This window comes from Centrocercus urophasianus, unplaced genomic scaffold, assembly GCF_019232065.1.
Source record: "Centrocercus urophasianus isolate 14NV4802_14NV808 unplaced genomic scaffold, USGS_Curo_1.0 seq_11, whole genome shotgun sequence".
Taxonomy (NCBI): Eukaryota; Metazoa; Chordata; class Aves; order Galliformes; family Phasianidae; genus Centrocercus; species Centrocercus urophasianus.
The window spans coordinates 48,179,360-48,198,520 of NW_024884253.1; the positions used below are offsets into that span (position 1 = coordinate 48,179,360).

Below are 19,161 nucleotides of genomic sequence, written 5' to 3' on the forward strand. Positions count from 1 at the left end.
AAGCATGAAGCTTTGTGTGGCCTCCGTTTGTCTTTTTGTTGTAGTACAGCATTTGAGTGTTGTATCTACATAATCCTCTCAGGAGCAAGAGTTTGAAGTATTGAAGTATTTTGTCTATACAGAGCAGTGGTAGTGCTCTGTTCTGTGTGGGAGAGTCAAGAGTTTGCTCCTTGGCTTGCATAAGCTTGGGCATGTTGATGTTGCAACACTAGTGTTTTCAGCACTCAAATGTGGGTCTCATCTTTATAAGTTGATAGGACCTGGTGAAATTGTCAGAGGTTTCTAACAGTAATTATTTATCCTTCTTCTGGCAGGAGGTTATAGATGTGATGAATGAAATAAAGTATAATTTATTGCAAGAGATAATGACTAAAAACGAGAGGAAAAAAAAGCCATAGCTGTGTTTAAAAGTAGAACGTTATTTATACCTGTAGCACAGGGAAAGCCTGTTGTGCTGCCTGAATTTAATAAGCAGACCTGGGACTCAGCTCTGGTGCTGCTAACAACTGGAGGCGTTATTGATGTGGTGAACTAATTACCCATGTGATGAAGTTGCCTGCTGGAGGTATTTGACTGCTTCATCACGATGGCACCTCCTACAGGTTAATTCATTGAGCAGCGCAGGTAAAGCCTCCAGATGCAGGTCCTGCTCTCTTTTCATCCAGACACAAAGAGTTGTACTGACATCAGTAACTAAACAGAGATGAATATTTTCCTGAATTATTGATCAAGGAGTGAGAGTTATATCATAGAAGCAAATGGTTTGGGATGCAGCTATAGCCATCACTGCAAGTAAAAGAGTGTAAACAGTAGCTTTAAAAAGTGAAACAGAATGAGTGATAGCCTTCCTCTTCTGAATGGCAGCTCCTGGATTAAAGGAGAAAAAGTACAGAAGAAAAACAATATGGGAAGAAAAGTAAGGGTGAAAGGAGAGGGTGATTCTTCAGCTAGCATGCTGGGCAGTGGGCTTTGCTGTTTTCATGGAATCATAGAATAGTACAATTGCTCAGGTTGGAAAAGACCTTAAAGATCATCAAGTGCAGCCACAACCTAACCATACTACCAAAGAAGAAACATAAAGTAGATATTAACATTTTTAGTTTTACAACCATACTGTAAAGTTGCAGAATCCCTTGTACAGCAATGTATACTGTTTCAAGCCTTTTTGACTGCCGTGTAAATCAGGAGCTTCCAAGACTGGCAGAGATTACACTGCCTTTGTTCTTTACTTAAAACTGGAAGTGAGTAGTAAGTAGTCTGGATTTCTCATCCAAACTTAATACACTGTTATCTAACAGGATGCACTAAGTGTTCTGGTACAGCTGCAGAACTCATCAAGCAAATGGAAAGATTACCCGTGAAATCAAGCTTCAAACTTTAATTTTCTCACAATCAATGGGAAAATAATGCATGTTAGATTTATAATGATATTGAGATTGACTACTTAAATCCCTTTTAAAGTTCAAAGCTTGAAACAGATTGTGCGTACAAGCAATCCACAGTAGAGTTTTTAAGCAGGGACTTGCGATAAAGAAGTGAAATTGGGTTTGACTGAATGGCCCATCAGTCCCATGTGGTTTTAGCAGGAAGATTTCAGGCTCAAAAAGACAGCGCTTTAGAGAAGCATCAAGTGTTGGTTTCACATCACCTGAGATTGCTCTATGGAGTCTGTCTTCTGGGAGACATGAAGACAAGAGGCTCATTAAAAATGAGCAGCACCAGAAAGGGTGATTGAGCTTCAAGTACACTTGTGGTTTTTTAGCTTGAAGAGTTTAAAGGTGAAGATGCATTTTAAAAGTGCTACTGGCAGATGAGGAGAATGCTGTCAGCTTTCTCAATGAAATGCCTTTAGATATAGATAAATAGCATAGTGCAGTGTTTTTTTTTTTTTTTTACATCAGAAAAAAAAAAAAAAGAAAAAAAAAACAACTTCCTCAGCTCAGAGTGTCCTGATGGTTAGACAAGATGGTAATTAATCTCTTAGCTATCAAAATTGAGTGTGATGAAAGAGATTGTCTTCAGTTCTGCTGTGTGACTTCCAAGTTGATGTTAACCTTCTTAGAAGTTGAAAAAGCTGGAGGAAAAATTCTGGGTTCACTTGAAGGACAATCTTCGTGCAATCTGGTTTGCTTTGGGTCTGTTGACTTAGAGCTGAGCTTTTACATGTTCCAAGACTAGGAGCTATTTTGCATTGTTTTTTTTTTTTTTTTTTTTTTTTTTTTTTTTATTGAGCTTTGAAAAAAAAAAAACACATAATGATACTGAGCTTTAAAATGAGAGATTAGCTTACTTGCTGCTTATTCTGGTCTAACCTGAGACACATATAACGTGCCAGCTTATGTCACACGGTGGGTAGTCACACAGTGGTTGTACAGTGGGTGATGTATTATACCATGTGTTTATTCTGTGACAGCATGAGAATTATTTGTTGATGTCTGCCTGTTTACTTGGTGTTGTAATAAAAGGAATGAACAAAGTTAGTTTGGTCTGCAAAGTAAAACTTCCCTTTCTTTTTTCATATGGGAGATCATATGGGGGTTAGTCTGAATGGTCTATAACGACCTCTTCCCACCTAAAGCATTCTGAGGTTCTGAGTGTTCTTTAACTTGATCTGAACTTCATATGAAAAATCCATTGAAGCAACATTTTTTTTTCTTGTAGTCTAATGGCATGATAATTAACTGAAAGCTGATTTGTTTGTGAAAACCTCTATTGCTTTTGGCAGAACTACAGACAAAAGAACAGTGGCCTCTTAACATGTGGTTTATTCTTGCCTCAATCTAAGCATGTCCATTTCAACATATCACATAATGGTTGGGGAAAAACTTTTTAGGGGAATAAATGTATTATGTATTAACCTCTAATTGATAATGAAGATGATGAATTTTAGTAATTCCGTAAGAAGTGTTTTTCATAATTATTAAAAGCACCACAGTGGAAATTGGGGTGTGCCAGGACTGTGTGCCTATGGCCATATGCTTGAAATGGCTGCCAGCACTGCTGGTCCTGAACTGGACTGGGTCAGGCTGTGGTTTCCACAGTCTTAGGGTGGATGAAGCATGGCAAGACTTCTCCACCTGACAGACTGAAAATCTATTGCAGTGTTTCCTGAGCGGGTATTAGGGAATGGTCCAGTGTAATCCCATAATCAGTATTGATGATAGTATGTTTCCTTTCAAGCAACGTGAAATTGCAAGAGTGAGTGGACACTTTGTAATGGTGGATTTTGGATGTGAGGTTTGCATTTTATACGTTTCCTCCGAGCTTCTAACTAGAAAAAAAAAAAGCAATAACCAAAACCAGAAAGACTCAGTATCCCCACCTTGTTCCTTCTGAGTTGTGTTTTATTTCATCTCAGATTTTCCAATCAATATGTTTCTTGAATATAACCTGTGCACTTCTGCACTCATTCCCAAACGCCTTTTCCCTCTTTTCCTCTTCTTCTCCCCTGGACAAAGCCTTCATGTGCTGGATTTTAATGATATACAGAGATGGGCTGAGGTGAGGTAAGCAGTTCGTCAGCTAATCAGTTTCTGAAGTACAGTTAATTTGGAGCTTCTGAAAGCTTTATTTCCTAGACTAGCACTGCGTTGTGTATTTCACTATTATTTTCTAAATAGAGGTGTGATGCCTAATCCATTAAGAGGTACTCTTAACTCATCAGTAGAGAGCATCACCTTTTGCATATCTTACTGCAATGTGTATTTCTGTTCCCCTCCATCCCTTACTGTATGTCCTTCTCCATTCTAAGTTAATGGGGAAAAAATAGCTCTCCCTCACTTCTCTGGTATATCATTTTTTTATTTTTTTTATTTTTTTGCTAACCAAGATGAATAAATGTTTTTACACATGGGGCTTTTTTGCAGTCCTAGGAGGTAGCTATAAAATAAGTGAATTGTACAATATGAACTATGTGAATTTGGTGTTCTGTTGCTTTTGTTTTTCTCAGGGGATTTTTTCCATAACCACATTGTCTTTTGAATCTTTAATTTTATTTTTTAAGTGTGGGGAAAGATGGTTTCTTTTTTTGGTTATTTGTAGGCCAGAGGTTTATCTTGAAACATTTCAGGGAGGTTATGAAAGGGTTTTGAAGCATAATTTGGTCATGCTTGTAATAAACAGGATGCAAACCAGTATTCATTTTGGAAGTAGTTTTGATCACTTTGGGTCAGCTCTGAAGCATGCGTGCATCACCTTTCTTTTTGAGACCAGTGTGCCCAGTAGGATCTTCTTAATAAGCTACATATGTGTGTTTTAAGTATATATGTTACGAATAGGCCTCCTAATTGTTCTCAAGTAGCTATTCTTAAGTACTTATTTAATATTCTGAGGAGACTTTTTCTTATATAAAGGACTGTTTAGAAATATATTTAGAAAAACTTACTCAGATTGAATGTTTGACTATGTTTTTTGGTAGACATTTTCTCGTTGCTGGCATCTATGCCAGGGATACGGTTCATATATATATATGCATACTTACCAGTGTAAGCCATAACATGAATTAAGAAAAGCTATTAATAATATTACAAAATTGACATTTAAAAAAACCACACCTGAAATATGTCTTTTATCGTTAGTGAGTTGTATTTGTTCTTCTGTCTTGGTATTCAGGATGTGTTTAAATGCACATTTTCAGAAGAAATTGCTCCCTGTTTTGGGGCTTTTATGTTAAGTGTCTAGGAGTCCACATTTTGAATTATTCTCGGTATCTGTTAGGGAAGTGTTATTTTGTAGAAGGTGTTCTCTTCAGCTAAACTTGGGCGGGTTGCCAGGGGAAGTTAGAACTGACAGATATTTCTTCCTAAGAATGTAACTTTGCTGTAGTATCCTATGTCACCAAAACTGAAATGTTTCTGGAGATATTTGTGTTGAATTCAGTTGCTGTCAGTTAAGCAGAAGGAGGGAGAACAATTGTAAATGTTTTGTGAACATACAGTGAACCTTTGAAGCCTCATAAATACCAGCTTTCAATGTTTATTTGCAACTGTTTTTTTGTTTTGTTTTTCCCTGTATTGTGTCATTATTACTCGTTGTACTGCAGAAATCAGGTCTGGGAATTCAGGAATCTCAAAGATCACACCATCTTCTACATGTGTCTTTGTAAAATTATGTATTGTATTCCATTTATTACTCCTCCATTACACCCAGAATTAGTATCTGGCCTTCCTTAGTTGCAAACTACATCCTTTTACCTTACTGTCTTTGTTCTGGCTTGTGAGAATTTTTCCAGGTAATTTTTACGTGTTCTGCATTTTCCAAAACCCTTTCTGACCACATGTGTGCAAACCTGACGAGATGAACATCAATTCTGTTTTAAGTCAGACTGACTTTTTGCAGCATGTGTTTTGTTAAGCTCCCTAACCACTGCAGCACTGTTTCACTGATCTGAATGCTTTCCTCTCCTACTAAGCGGGAGCTCAGTGTGTTTGTCTGTGCTTAGAATCTGTCTACAGAACAGACTCCAGGAAGGCCATTTTGTCTGGTTTTAAATAAGTTCTTAAAACCCTCTGTTTAGGCTGCTGTGCTTGGAGCTTTATGGGCTCCACCACTTATTGATTTCACAGAGGTGATCATTTTTGTATTGGACAATGTTTGTCTTCATCCTTCCTTTGATAAAAGTGATGCAGTGAATTGGGCCTGTCGTACTCATTTAGAAATAGTACTTTCAGTTTCTTACGTTAAAAACTGTCTGCTGATTCCAACCTTTGCTTCATGCGTTAGCCAGTCTGTAATTTAGACAGGCATTTTATTTTCCACTTTAGGATTTCTTGTTCAGCCTCAAAGGAACTGCTGTTTTTCTTCCATTGTGGTGGTTTGAAACCTGGTCTTCACATCCCCTGCTTCTCAGAACAGCTTTAACTGAGTGTCAGGATGCCATAGTCCCCCCCCAAATCCACAAGGGAAGACATAAAAGCAAGCACAATGCAGCGTCACTATCATCTTCCTAAGTCAGGAGTCTTGAGGCATATCTCTTGGGGCTGAAAGCTGACTCATGCACAGCTCAGTCAAGCATTAGCAGTTGTGTTTTGTGGCATTTTTCAGTTCTGTCAGTGCCACGGGTGTTCACCAGCACAGGGAGGTGCTGAGGGCTGCAGTTCTCCTAGGGGCTGAGGCTCCAACTGTTGTACACAGAAAGAGGAGATTCAGTGCCTTGTAGGAGGTTTATCACCTAATAGGAGATTAATATTTCATAATCAGGGGCCCCTCATATCCCATGTTTGAGACACTCTACTTTCTAATCAGATTTCAAGATCCTGAATTCAGCTTCAGAGGATAACTGCACTGTACTTACTATGTAAATATATTTCCAGTATAAAAATACAGAGTAAACAGAATTTAAAATACTTATGAGATAAGAAATAATACTAATAAGAGGATTGAGTATACTCATCTTCTTAGTTGACTGAGTTCTTTGTGCAACAGAATTCACAGTACTGTAGCAGACCAGAAACCATAAGGTTTTGCTTTTTTTTTTTTTTTTTTTTTTTTTCCCTAGGCAAAATAAAAGCCTTTGTATCTGGCACAGTAGCCATGTGCTCATGAAAATTGCAAGTTATAGCACTTGTATTATTTGGCAGCAAATTGTTGACAGAAGCTTTATATTGACCAGAGATCTTACAGTATGTAAGACTGATAGAAATAAAGTGGTCAGCATAACTTGAACTTTTTTAATTTTTGTCACTTAATCCAAAGTTTTTTGGAGGGCTTCATAACAGGTTGGATATGGAGTTATACTCTATAATACTATGGTATAGCTATATTGAACTGGATTCAGTGGCAGAGGACGATTACATCTGGAAGAACAGGTTCTAATGGACTTTGTTGCCTAGTGTATGTCACTTCAATTCCTTCTAGGAATTACAAAATACCTATTATGTGAAAATAAGTCAAAGAACGCAAACAGGCTACATATGCCCTAGACTGGCCTTCCAATACTTGAAGGGAACGTATGAACAGGAGGGATAACAGCTGTTCATGAGGGTGGATAGTGATAGGACAAGGGGAAGTGGTTTTAAACTGAGACAGGGGAGGTTTAGGTTGGATATTAGGAGGAAGTTTTTCACACAGAGGGTGGTGACGCACTGGAACAGGTTGCCCAAGGAGGCTGTGGATGCCCCATCCCTGGAGGCATTCAAGGCCAGGCTGGATGTGGCTCTGGGCAGCCTGGTCTGGTGGCTGGTGACCCTGCACATAGCAGAGGGGTTGAAACTAGATGATTGTTGTGGTCCTTTTCAACCCGGACCATTCTATGATTCTGTGATTAGCTGTAAATATTTTAGTCAGTCTGAAAATCATCCTTTAAAATACAATTTGGCTACCCAAAATGTAATGCCTGTGTAACAAGCAGGAAATCTGCTTCGCTTTATTAAACTATATAACAAACAACATGGGTTTTAGTTGTTAAATTATTATAAATAGCATAAATAATAAAAATTAGCAGATTTTCTCAAGTATTCTAGCTGATTATAGACAACCACCTATTTTGGCAGTTGTTCTGTTTCAAAGCAGTGCAAAGAATGAGAAACATGAAAAAGCTGTGATAATTTTTCAGATTTTGCCATCCCTTTGTTGATATTATATATGGATTTTTTTTTTTTAATGCAGTGGAAACCTTGTACTATGAGAGCATGGTGACTAGACAATAGGCAAAGCACTGCAGACAAAGGCAGGATGGCATGAGTAGAGGCAAATGTGGGGTTTGCCAGGTGTTCAGACCCATGTGTAAAGAACTTTGGTTCATTTGTGATTGTGGATTCATTTGTGATTGCAACAGTTAATTAGTGTTAATTATTATTAATAGTCTATAAACTTACCTGTAGATGCTTTCAACGCATATATAACCATGTATACTAGTTTAATATACAAAACACTTTCCAAAAAAAATCACATCTGTGTGAAGTCTTCATTATTATTCATTTCCTTGAAATTTTTTCCTCCAATTGAAGATTGAAATTGCTGTGGCTTGGTGTCTGTGCCATTAAAGATGTTATATATGCTGGCTAACACAGTTTGATTCCCTGTGGTAACCCTTGTTAGTACAGTTCAGTTCTTAGTTGTAGGTGGAAGTGGCCTAGGATTAAAAGAAGGAATTCAAAATTCCTCAAGAACTCTTCTTAGAGCAAGTGTGAAGATTTGATACCCATTTTTGAGAGAGCTATAAAATTGTAAATTCACAAATGCTTCAAGGATGTAAATGGCAAAGAAAAAAGATGAAATCCTGACAGAGTGATTGAGCTATTGACTTGCAGGAGAAATGAAGAAAAACAAGCAGTGGAAGCAGTCCTGTGTTGACTGCAAATAGACAAGTAGCTGTTTGTTATCATCCATCATCCTATTTATCCATGGTTTTGACATCTTCCTAACTAGTGAGAAGGGAGAAGTCTCTAACAACCATACTGGATCACAAGTCCTTCCATTTCTCTCGGGTATTGGATGTTTTGTAGCACTTGGCTCATCTTTTAGAGTAGATGAAGAAAATACCATGAACTATTTTATGGCTTCTTATTGTTAGAGATGTGTGTGATGTAATTGAGGTGATAGAACTAGCGCATAAATTCATTGGTCCTGTGTTTGAAATGCAAACCGTAATTGTTATCATTGAGGTGTATATTTTTTGCAAAGTTTGATTATGCTGTGTGCTGTATAACGCGATACTTTGTCATGTTCTAGCATCATTTGCAAAACATTTGCAAGTAAACTACCTTTTGCTTCAGCTGTGATTTGTTTGCTTTTATGTATTTTTTTTTTTTTGAAAAAAGCAAACCCATATCTGTCCCCTGAAAGTTACGTTTTTGCTTCTGCGTCTGAAAGTTACTCTGTGGCACATTTCAACTGTATCAAGTAATATTTATGTGGGAGTTAAAACAGCTGTGCAAATGCCTGTGGAAAATTCTATCTCTTCTCCCTAGAAATTTTACAGATGTCACTTGATGTACTATAAACCTACCTATTTTGTTTCTGAATTTGTTTAATTGTGGAAGAGAGAGCTTACATCTGTTGTTATCATTGAGGTGAAATGTCAGAGCATGGAGCTGTCAGTTCTTTCATGGTTTTCTGTTCCTAGTAGCTCACTAATTGAAATCTGTGCACCTACAAGAGGTACGGAAAGGTGCGGTAGCCAGAGGTGCTAATTTCCCTGACATATTTAGAGCTAATGAAGAATTTCCATAGAAGAATGTCTTAGAACAGAGAACAGTATAGGATAACCTTCATGCAAGCCAATGGGGCAAACGTGTTATGTTTGCAAAATGAATTTCCATTAAAAATTATATACCTGCAGAATACTTGTCATGAGTGATGACTATAAACTGGGAGTACTTATTAAGAAGGCTGGACTTTGGTTAGGTGAAGCTTGTCAGATGTAATGATATTTTGTCTTATGTAATCCTATTTTCTTGATGAGGTATTCTCTAATGCTGTTTGTAATGTTCAAGGAAACCTGAACTTACAATGTTCAAATCTCTTTTAAAGCTAGATTTTGTCTTTTTCCTATCTTAGTAAGAGTTGGCAAGACTGAGCCAGCTATTTGTACGGACAGACAGCAAAGATGATGAATAGCCCAGAAGTTTAGTTTTGTTTGAACAGCTGCAGTATTTACTTTAATATGGACTGAAATATCCATGACTGGGGTTATATTTGTTTTCCTGGATAGGCAAGATATCATTCTTCACTTGAGTGCAACGTCAAACATCAAAGAAAATGTAGAAAACAGAGCTTATAACCCTGTGTTAGTCTGCTACTAGGGGAAAAGAAGTCTGAGAAAGCTGGACAAGTTTTCCTGTGTACAGCGATAGAAGTTTTTCTACATCCTTGTTGGTGGTGTTAGATTCCATTGTTCTAAATTCTTGAAATTAGATTTCTCCCTGACCCAGCTTTCGTCCACCTGCTTTGACCCTTGAGATTGTGTTTTCATGACAAGTTTTTGTCCTCTCAGAACTGATAGTTAATACTTTTGCTTTTATTAAAGGACATTAAAAAAATTACACAGCCTGCATTGAATTGTGTTGCATTTGTTGAGACTCATAATCTGTTATCTGCATGTTATGTTAATCTTTTCTGTGTTGATTTTGCAGGATGCTGTACTTTCGATGAGCCATTTAGCACCTGTGGCTATAGTCAGTCAGATGATGATGATCTAAACTGGGACCAGGTGAACACGCTGACAAAACCCTCCTCAGATCAATGGATGCCTTCTGGTCGGTCTTTTATTTTGCTTTTTTCACATTGATGCTAGATTTTGTATTTATTTGGCATTACTTCACACTGTTAGTATTATAATGTGACTTTGTCAAAATCTTGTGAATTGTAGTACTCAAATCTTCAGAACAGCTCTTGTGAGGGATGTTCTGCAATGCAAAGGCTTTCTTTTGCAGTGCAGTTTCTAAAATAAAGGTTAGAAAGTAGGAATAGAAACTTTCTGTCATTGGGGAAAGCAGAAAGAATACAAAATGATGTCATGAAAAATGAAGATGAAGCAGTGCTAGAATGAGGCAGACAGGGCTATGTAATGGGGAGGCTTGAAGAGAAGGAACAGTGAGAGATAAAACAAAAATGGCCTGAGGGATTTTTGTTCAAAGTGATACTAATCAAACTCTGTTCTAAAATAGAAATGTAGAGTGAAAAGGAGTAAGAGAAAAAGGAACAGAGACATATACCAAAACAAACTGCCTTGGTAATATTCTTCTTGTTGTGTTTTGAAGACAGTTGTGATACTCTTATTTAATGCTCTTTGTGTACTGTGTGTAGGTGAACCTAATTCCATAGCAACAGCCTTTGCATTCTGATGAACTGTAAACTTGTTCTGGTAACACAGTCTTCTTTATCACCTCAATCATACAAATACAGAGCAATCTGACCACTGACTTGGAAATATTAAACCTAAAATCAGTTATTCTTTTCCAAATTTTATCTGGACATGTGAAGAATTCCCTATCATGGACAGGGGGCTGATATCTAGGATAATTCCATCTCCTGGGTGCTGATTGCTTCCAGTCCAGCTCAGAATCTTCCTTTGCATTTAGAGGCTGAGCCTAGTGTGACTCTTGTCACTATAAATGGCCAAAAAAAAAAAAAAAAAAAAAAAAAGGCTACCTTATAAAATCACTGGTTTTAGCTTCTAGGGACTTTTTCTGTATGTTATGTTGTGATTTTGCATGAATATACTGAAAATGCTCAAAAACTTCACAGATGGATGTGCTAATCATTTCATTAACATCCATTGCAATTAAATGACTTGTCATGATGTACTTTGGGCTTTACATAAAATCTCTTGAATAGTTGTCCTTCCAAAGAAAGTCTTCCTTCCTTCCTTCCTTTTGAGTAAGGAAATTAAGTTTTATTATTAGAATTTCACAGCATGAAACATTAGAAGTGACTGTGTAAACAATAGACACTAATCTAATCTACAATATGTGCTAATGAGCCTTAGATACCATTCACTTGTAAAAAGTCCTCTTAGCAGTTTCATTATAGGTTTATCACTGTTGCCTGGTGTTGTGGACAGTATTGTATCTGAAGTTGACAATTGAAGAGCTTCTTCCTTCTCCACTGAGCCTCCTGTGGGAAAGGTGAGGCTCTCCACTTGAACAGAAGTGTTTGGTTTGCCTGCACGCAGTTGACATGCTAGATTGAGTTCATAACACGGATAAAGAAGGCTCTTGCAGATTTCTTTTGAAACAGGCTCTCGTCCAGCAGTGTTGGCATGGACTGCAAAATTTTTTTTGGACTATTTCATCAGTGCTTAATACTGTCTCTCAAGTTAGAGCTCATGCACATAGTTATCAGTCATCTTAGCCTGCAGTACGAGCTATACACTCTTTTTCTCAATCACACCACTGGAAATTCTCTTTCTATTCCAATTTTCATTTACTTGGATTTTGCAAAAGAGGTTGTCAGTATGTGTTGTATATATTGTTTAGTCTTCGTGGCAGCTAGAAGAGGTTGAACTGTATGTCCTTTTCTCTGATGATCAGAGACTAAGATTTTTTTTCCACCGGAGGCAAGAGTTCAGCCAAAGTAAGGACTGCTATTTTTACGGAAGGAAAATTATGTCCATGTAATTTTATTTCTATTATGTCATATGGATTGTTTCTTATTTGCCTTTTAACTTTTATCAGAATACTAAAATCATGTTCTGTTGATTAAATAGAAAGATGGTAAAATTGGAAATAAATTATATTTAGAGCATAGGGAATTTCATTTCTGTCCATAAGGGAACTGAAAAATATGCTTTGGGAGTTTTAGGTCAGAAGATGAACATGTTAGTTTGATAAGGGTTGTTAATATTATTGCCCTAAAAGGTCAAAAATCCTCTTTGAGAAGGAAAGAAATGTTCATTACTATTTCTTTTTTTGTAAAGGAGAAGCATTTTTTTCTAAGGGTATGATTCAGTCAAGTAATATCTAATTTTTCTCTGTTTCATTCAGACAGTTTTTTTTTCCTGTTCTTGTTCAAATCATCATCTTAATGATTTTAATTAGCTTTCAGTTAACCTTAGCCAGAGAGTTATGTGATACACTAAAAAAAAAAAAAAAGATTCCAAGTAGTTTGTCAGCCGTTTCTGAGCTGCATATTTTAGGAAAAATAACAGCAAGATAACAGCAAATAGAATGTCTTAGATTACTGTTTCGTAGGGAATTCTTGGCTTGAAAACAAAATGCTTTATGCAACTGTATTGTAATGTTAGACTGAAACAAGTACTCCCAGTTCCAGAGTCCCTTGTCAGATGAAAGAATTAATGCACAAAACATTCCCAGTTCCCAAGAATGTATCAGTGACTGAGTTGGTATCAATATATACAGTATTTTATATAATTTGGTGACAGTGGGGGGCAAGAACACTAGTTATAGCATCTGATTTATTTTAATCCACATGGGATTGTTGAGGCGAGCTGTACTTTAGTTTGATAAATATTTTGGCTGTATATGTTTACTGCAGTGGGAAAGTAGTGTCATGTAGCATATGTGAATGTATTATTGTACACACTGTATATTTTATTGAATATTAATAGCTCTTTCTGAGGTGTAGTTTTGGATGAAAATTGGTGAATTATAAAAAAAATAATAAATTTTCAGTTTTTCTAAGTGTTCAGTATGTTGAGCTTTAATCCTTTTAAGATTATTACTCTGATAGAAATATATATTAGGTTATCCTTACTAAAGTAAGCAGGACATTAGCTCCCTAATTTTCTTGATAAGTATAGGCATGACCTTTATTGAGCACTGCTAGTCTGAAAATGTACCAAACAGAGCCAAGAAAGGAATGACATGTATATATATATGTTCCTATGGGTTGAATAAGGCTGGTTAATCTGCTCTTCTGTTTTAGTGGTCTTGTGAGTCAGCTGGACTAACTGCTGTGGGAAATTTGGCAGTTCCCTTCCCTCAGTTTGTCTTTCTTTGTTTTTTGGGGTTTTTTTTTTTCCTTTTTTTGTTTGTTTTTTTGTCTTTCTGTTTCAAGGATGTGTTTATGGTATTGTTCAAAAGTATAATCTGGAAACCCTTATTATTAATATTATCATACATTGTCCTGTAGAACAGTTAAAGCATGTCCAATAATGTTAATGTGTGCATACAATACAAATGAACAGTATCTAACTGGAAGCTTTCTAGCTGTAGACCAGTAAAGATGTCTTCATAAAGAAAAATATATCAAAATGGTAGATTACTGTATCTGTACAGGAAGGATTTGATAGCAGGAGATGTCTTCAGGGATGGCTTTGGGACAATTTCAGGGGGTATCTACAAACCGTGTCTTTGTATTTGGAAAGCAGTTGCAATGATCCCTTTTCCAAAGCTGCTTTAACTTTTTTTATTTCCTCTTGAGTTTCTCTTTCTGCCTTATGTTGACATCAGTGTGGATATACCTGTTTTACTTTCTCTGCAACACAGTAGCCAATCTTTATCATCTGAACTTTCAGGAAGAGATCTTGTTTTTTCTTCATATTGCCTCTTCATTGGAAAGGTGGTCCCTATATATTTGTGTTTATCTGTACTATGTCGTTGTTCTTAATACTTCAATTTGCCATTATGTCTGTAAAAAACAAAAATGCCTAAATCCCTTCCCATTGTTATTACTGTTTCATTATCTTATTTCGTTACTGTCTTATCTTCTTTTTGTAGAGTAGTTCTCATTCTGAGATCCTTCGATAATGTTAAAAAAAAAAAAAAAAAAAAGTGTCCACTGGAGTTTTTCTTCCTGCATTTCTATTTTTGGTTGATTCTCCAGATGGTAATTTCTTTCTCTGAATTTTTCCAGCTGCGCTCTCGCTCTGTAAGCCCATTTATGATCACATACAATCAAATTCATCATGGCCTAGCAGCATTTTGGAGTTGTGGTGTTCCCACAGGGTGCTCTTTTGCTTTACATGATAACTCAAAATGCATGCTGAGTGCGTGAGACTGCTGTAGAGATACCATCTCTGTTATCTGACAGTCAGTCAGAGTAGCACAGGTATATAAGTTTTGTCTTAGAAGGGGAGAAGAACCAAAAGCACTGGAGGTGTTGGATGAAGAGTGAAGGGAAAAATAAAACAAGTATGTGCAAGCTGGAGACTAAATAAGTACATAAATATATATGTATATATATGTACACATGTATGCATGCTTAGTTTGCAGATCACAGTTTACATGCCAGTTGTTCTCACTTAAGAGAATGAGAATGCAGGATCAGAGCTGTGGAACAGGTGACTGAATTAGATCTAATGGAGTTCTCAGCTCTTGCCCTATTCATTATCCAGAGAAAGCTCAGATGAGTTTAAAAACAAAAACAAAAACAAAAACCTACAGAACGACACCAAAACTGCTCCAAAGCAAAACACATCAAAAATGACAAGAATTGAAACTTAAAATCAGAAGGTATTTTTGAGATGTGTATTATGTTTATGTATGATGAGTCTTGTCACTGACAGTGATGCAAACAGAATCTCACAGATTACTGTGAGAAATGCAGATATTGTCGGTAGTCAGCTCTACACATTGTTTGCTGGAAATAGTTTCTGCTCATGTCCATGTATTAATTTTGTTGCAAAACTCTGTGTTCAGCTGTAAAATCCTCCTACAGTATTTCACAGTTCCAGTTAATTTCCAAGGAACAGTAGCATCATTTTTCTTCTATCTTCTATTCGTTTGATATCACCAGAAGGATGTCACTGCACTGACACTGAGTCACCGGCATCAGCCTTTCATTCAGTTTAGAACAGTTCAAAATCAATTACAAATCAAATCTTCACAGACTGTTGCCATTCAGTGGATTGAAAGGAGCAGTTTTGAGCAGTGAAGACTTTAATGTTTGATGTAGTGCTGGTCAAAGCTGGGATGAGGATTCTTTTTATGCTTTATGAGAAGATAATATATAATTGTAGTGACTATATTTAATTTTTTGAATGACCTATTTGTATCCTGAGTGTGTAGTGTTGCTAATTGTTTAGCAGTGTCTGTAAATAATGCACATAATGTTTTTATAAACGATTGTTTAAGATGGCCTTTTGATACGTAGTTACCAGTTACACATAGCAAGCAGATATTTCATGAAACAAGATACTACTATAAAGTGGTGTTTGATATCATAGAATGTGAAACAATTGCATGAAAAATGTACACTATTATTTGTGTGTAAAAGGGTCCTGATCCCTGTAAAAAAGATAAATCTTAATGTTATCAATTGGCTAGTTTGTATCAAACTCAGCCAAAATGCCTTACCCTGTAAAGCTACAGTGTTTTGACTTAACAGTGTGATGAGTGTGTTATCATTAGATACATTTTAGCACTGTCTCATGTTCTTCTGTTAAAGGGGATGGCTTTGTTCTGTTTACTTTTGAATAATAGAGAATCCAATCTATTTTTTATTTAAGGCTGCTTGTCCCAGGTTACTTTGAATAGCTGCTTCTCTCAAATTCGAGTGCTATCCAGAGGCAGCATAAATTACTGTCAAGTACTGGGAGTTATACCTGTTTACTGTGTTCCAATTTTATTTTTGTAGGCTTTTCTAGACATCTAACACTGGTATGTTTGGCATTTTGTTGCGTGCCCAGGTGATAGGTGCAGACACTTAAAACATGCATACCTGTTTTGTAAGCAGTGTGTGTTGATGTGTTTGAGGCACTTTCTAATTAGCTACATAAGCTGGTATCATTTGTTGCTAATAGGGAGCAATGTAGAGGTCAGCTCAAGCAAACCACTTGAGTACAGATCCAGCCAGCTTTGTGCTGCCATGGCTGCAGTGCAGGCACTGAATGAGTCAACTACATTGAAAACATACGTAATAGTGCCCTTTACAGGTATGTTCAACAACAAAGGCAATACCACCAGCCATGCTGCAGGTATTGCTTGTTTTGATGACTTATTTGGACCTCAGACTTATTTTTAGCTTCTGACCTGGCTTACAGATTTCAGCACCTGACCCAAATCCTGAGTTTATTACGAGTACTGTGCATACAGTGTTCTTGCAAAGGGGAATAAACGTTGAATCGTTGTCAAAGTTGCTGAATCTGAATCAATGACAAGGTTCCTAGCTTTCTTGAGAAGTTACTTGAATGCATTTTGCCTACATGCCAATTAATATTTTGGGTAAAATATTGGGATTAGTATGCTTAATCTTTTGTAGTAAATGATTTATACATATGACTTTCATTTTACACTTTCTTTCTGCTTTTGTGAAATGAAGTATTTGCATACAAACAGCACATTTTGTGAGGTGATGCCCAAGGAATAAGTCTTACAGATTCTCATTTCAAGCAGCTGGCCTGCTGTAATATTTATGGCAACTGTGCTGTACCAGAAGGAGTGTAATAATAACCTCCTTATCTTTTGCATTGCAGTAGCTATCTGATATTTGTGTACAAAATTAGAGACCATGCTGCAACTGGTAGAAGTGAGTGCAAGATGATAAGCTAGAATCCACCAATAGCTGTTGATTTTATTAATGTTTGACTGGTAAATGATGATAAGTTATAAACTATTTTTTAGTCTTTGAGAAATTCTTCCACAGAAGTCAGACAGCCTACGTGAAAAGTCTGTGGAATTCACTGCTCATTAAACCAGAGTATTCTCAATGAAACCTAGAAGGTAAAGCTGACAGCTTAGGGTGCTCTGTGTAACACTGCGTAGTGCCACACACTGCTAAGCAAGCCTTCCAGCCTAACTCGTTTACCTTGCTTTGATTATACTTTTCCTGCTGGGGTTATATGTAACACCTGCAATAATATATGCTGAGAAGCAGGAAACATGATAAACAAGATACTGCAGCTGGTTTTGAAGTGGATTTCTTGATGATAAAAATGTTTAGGATTGCAGAGTTTTACTGTTACACATTGAAAGTCCAGTCTCTTTCCCGACTTCCAACTGCAGTGCTAGCCAATGTCTTGCTGGTTAAGTGCATCAGCCTTGTTCCAGAGCTCCCTGCTAAATTAGAAGTACGCTGCCTAACTCTGCTTTTGTTTGCTTTTGTTTGCTGCCCTCCATGGAGTGTTCATGAGGAGCTCTTTCAGGTGAGAAAGGGAGAAAGTGTTTCTTGTGGAAATAGGCAGTAAGTAATGATTGAGGTATTTTATCTGGGACTCATTACAGTTGCCTTCATCAGATAAGCTGATGTTTTTTGACTTGAAAAATCTGAAAAAAAAAAAAAAAAAAAAGAATTCATTTGTGGTGGGTGCTCTTGGTTCAGAAGAGACCACACAGAATGTAAATCTTATTTCCTGGGGCTGTGCCTGAGCTTTAATCTAGGTAGTTTGGGACCTCATAGCGATAGAAATGAAGAAGGACAGGCTTTAGTGTAGGGGTTCCTAGGTACTCACTCAGCGTTGAAGGCTGTTACTATGCCTTCACTGCCCTGAGTATCTCATTGAAGCTGCTGTAGTTTCTGTTCCAGTTTCATCAGACCTGCACTAAGGAACAATACATTTTTTTGCGCATGTTTGTCTGCCTGTTTTCTTCTGTTGGAGAGTGAAATTACTTAGGCAGTTTGAGAAAAGCTGGGACCAGTAAAACAGCAATAAGCACTGTGAATAAACAGTGAGTCAGAAAATTCTCCTCTAGGAGAATCACTGCATTGCAAGATCAGGAGGAAGGGGAATAATCAGAGTATTCCTAAGTAAGCTTTTTCTTGTTTAGTAATTAATCTATTGAAAAAAAAAAAAAAAAAGCCTCTTAATTTCTTGCAGGGCTTTTCTTTCAGTCTCATGCTTATCCCATTAGATTTCTTTTCATGCCCTTTAGAAACTAATAAAGAGTGGATCAAAACCCTTCCCTGCATCTTTAAAGGGTGTAACGTGACTGCCTTCATTTCAATACCAGTTATTTCCTGAATTAGTAGTTTGTCTTCAAAGACAGTTCTTCTGTATGATGAGAATGTGGTCATTGCCACAGTTAATATGCTGATGAGCTGGAGATTAACTCCATCGCTCTTCTTCAGGAACACAAGTGTGATTCTTCAAGAATTTTTTTTTTTTTTTTTTTGCGTATTATCTTAAGCCTTTCTGGTGAAATTAACAAGGGAGTTGTAGTTTAAATTATATTCAGGGAGATTTTTTCATCCCCTCTCACAGCATTTAAGTTGGCATCGATGACTGATTGTATTTTGTTAGCAGCTTGATCATTGACTGTAGTGGCATTGATTTGAGGCGCAGGTCATTAAATGCTTTATTGAAAAGCTGTTTGACAAACTTGTCATTCATGGAGTACTTGTTTCTTGGGGTGAAATTACTCAGAAGGACAAGGCAGAGATAAAGGAAACTGTGTCTCTCTGCATGTCTAGACTTTTTAGACTTTCGCTTCCCTGTTGAGGATGGTTATGTGCATGTAAGGAAACAAATATGGCTGTGGAGCTAGGTTAGTGTACAAACAAAATGAATGGATTTTGTTTTGTATTGAATTTTAATTCTCTTGTATTAGATACAGTCAATTTTTCTAAAGTACCAGACACAGTCTTAATTCTCTTGTATACATGTTTGCAGAATCTGGAGTCAAAGAAGAAGCAATTAAAAGGCTTTCATGAATTCTGTGAGCTGAATTAAAGAGTTTGGTACTTCTGTTATCAGTGTTAAAGCAATATAGTTATTTCACTCACCAGCTGAAATAATGCATTCTTCATCTAGAAGTCACAACGTTTCTAATCAACTGCATTTCAGTAGCACAAAGAAAAAAAAATACTGTCTGGACCTCATTG

The 19,161-nt window shown here is 36.8% G+C and overlaps 1 protein-coding gene across 12 annotated transcripts in view; it reads left to right on the forward strand.

The window, feature by feature from the left end:
- PTPRM (protein tyrosine phosphatase receptor type M) overlaps window positions 1–19,161 on the forward strand; it is a 451,289-nt gene that overhangs the window by 94,111 nt on the left and 338,017 nt on the right. For 11 of the 12 annotated variants that reach the window (XM_042839780.1, XM_042839781.1, XM_042839783.1 and 8 more), the window contains exon 2: window positions 10,074–10,196. In XM_042839780.1, coding sequence (XP_042695714.1) covers window positions 10,074–10,196 — 123 coding nt within the window. Of the gene's footprint in view, window positions 1–10,073; window positions 10,197–11,492; window positions 11,568–19,161 lie in introns of those variants that run through there. The other variant, XM_042839790.1, reaches the window with a different exon arrangement.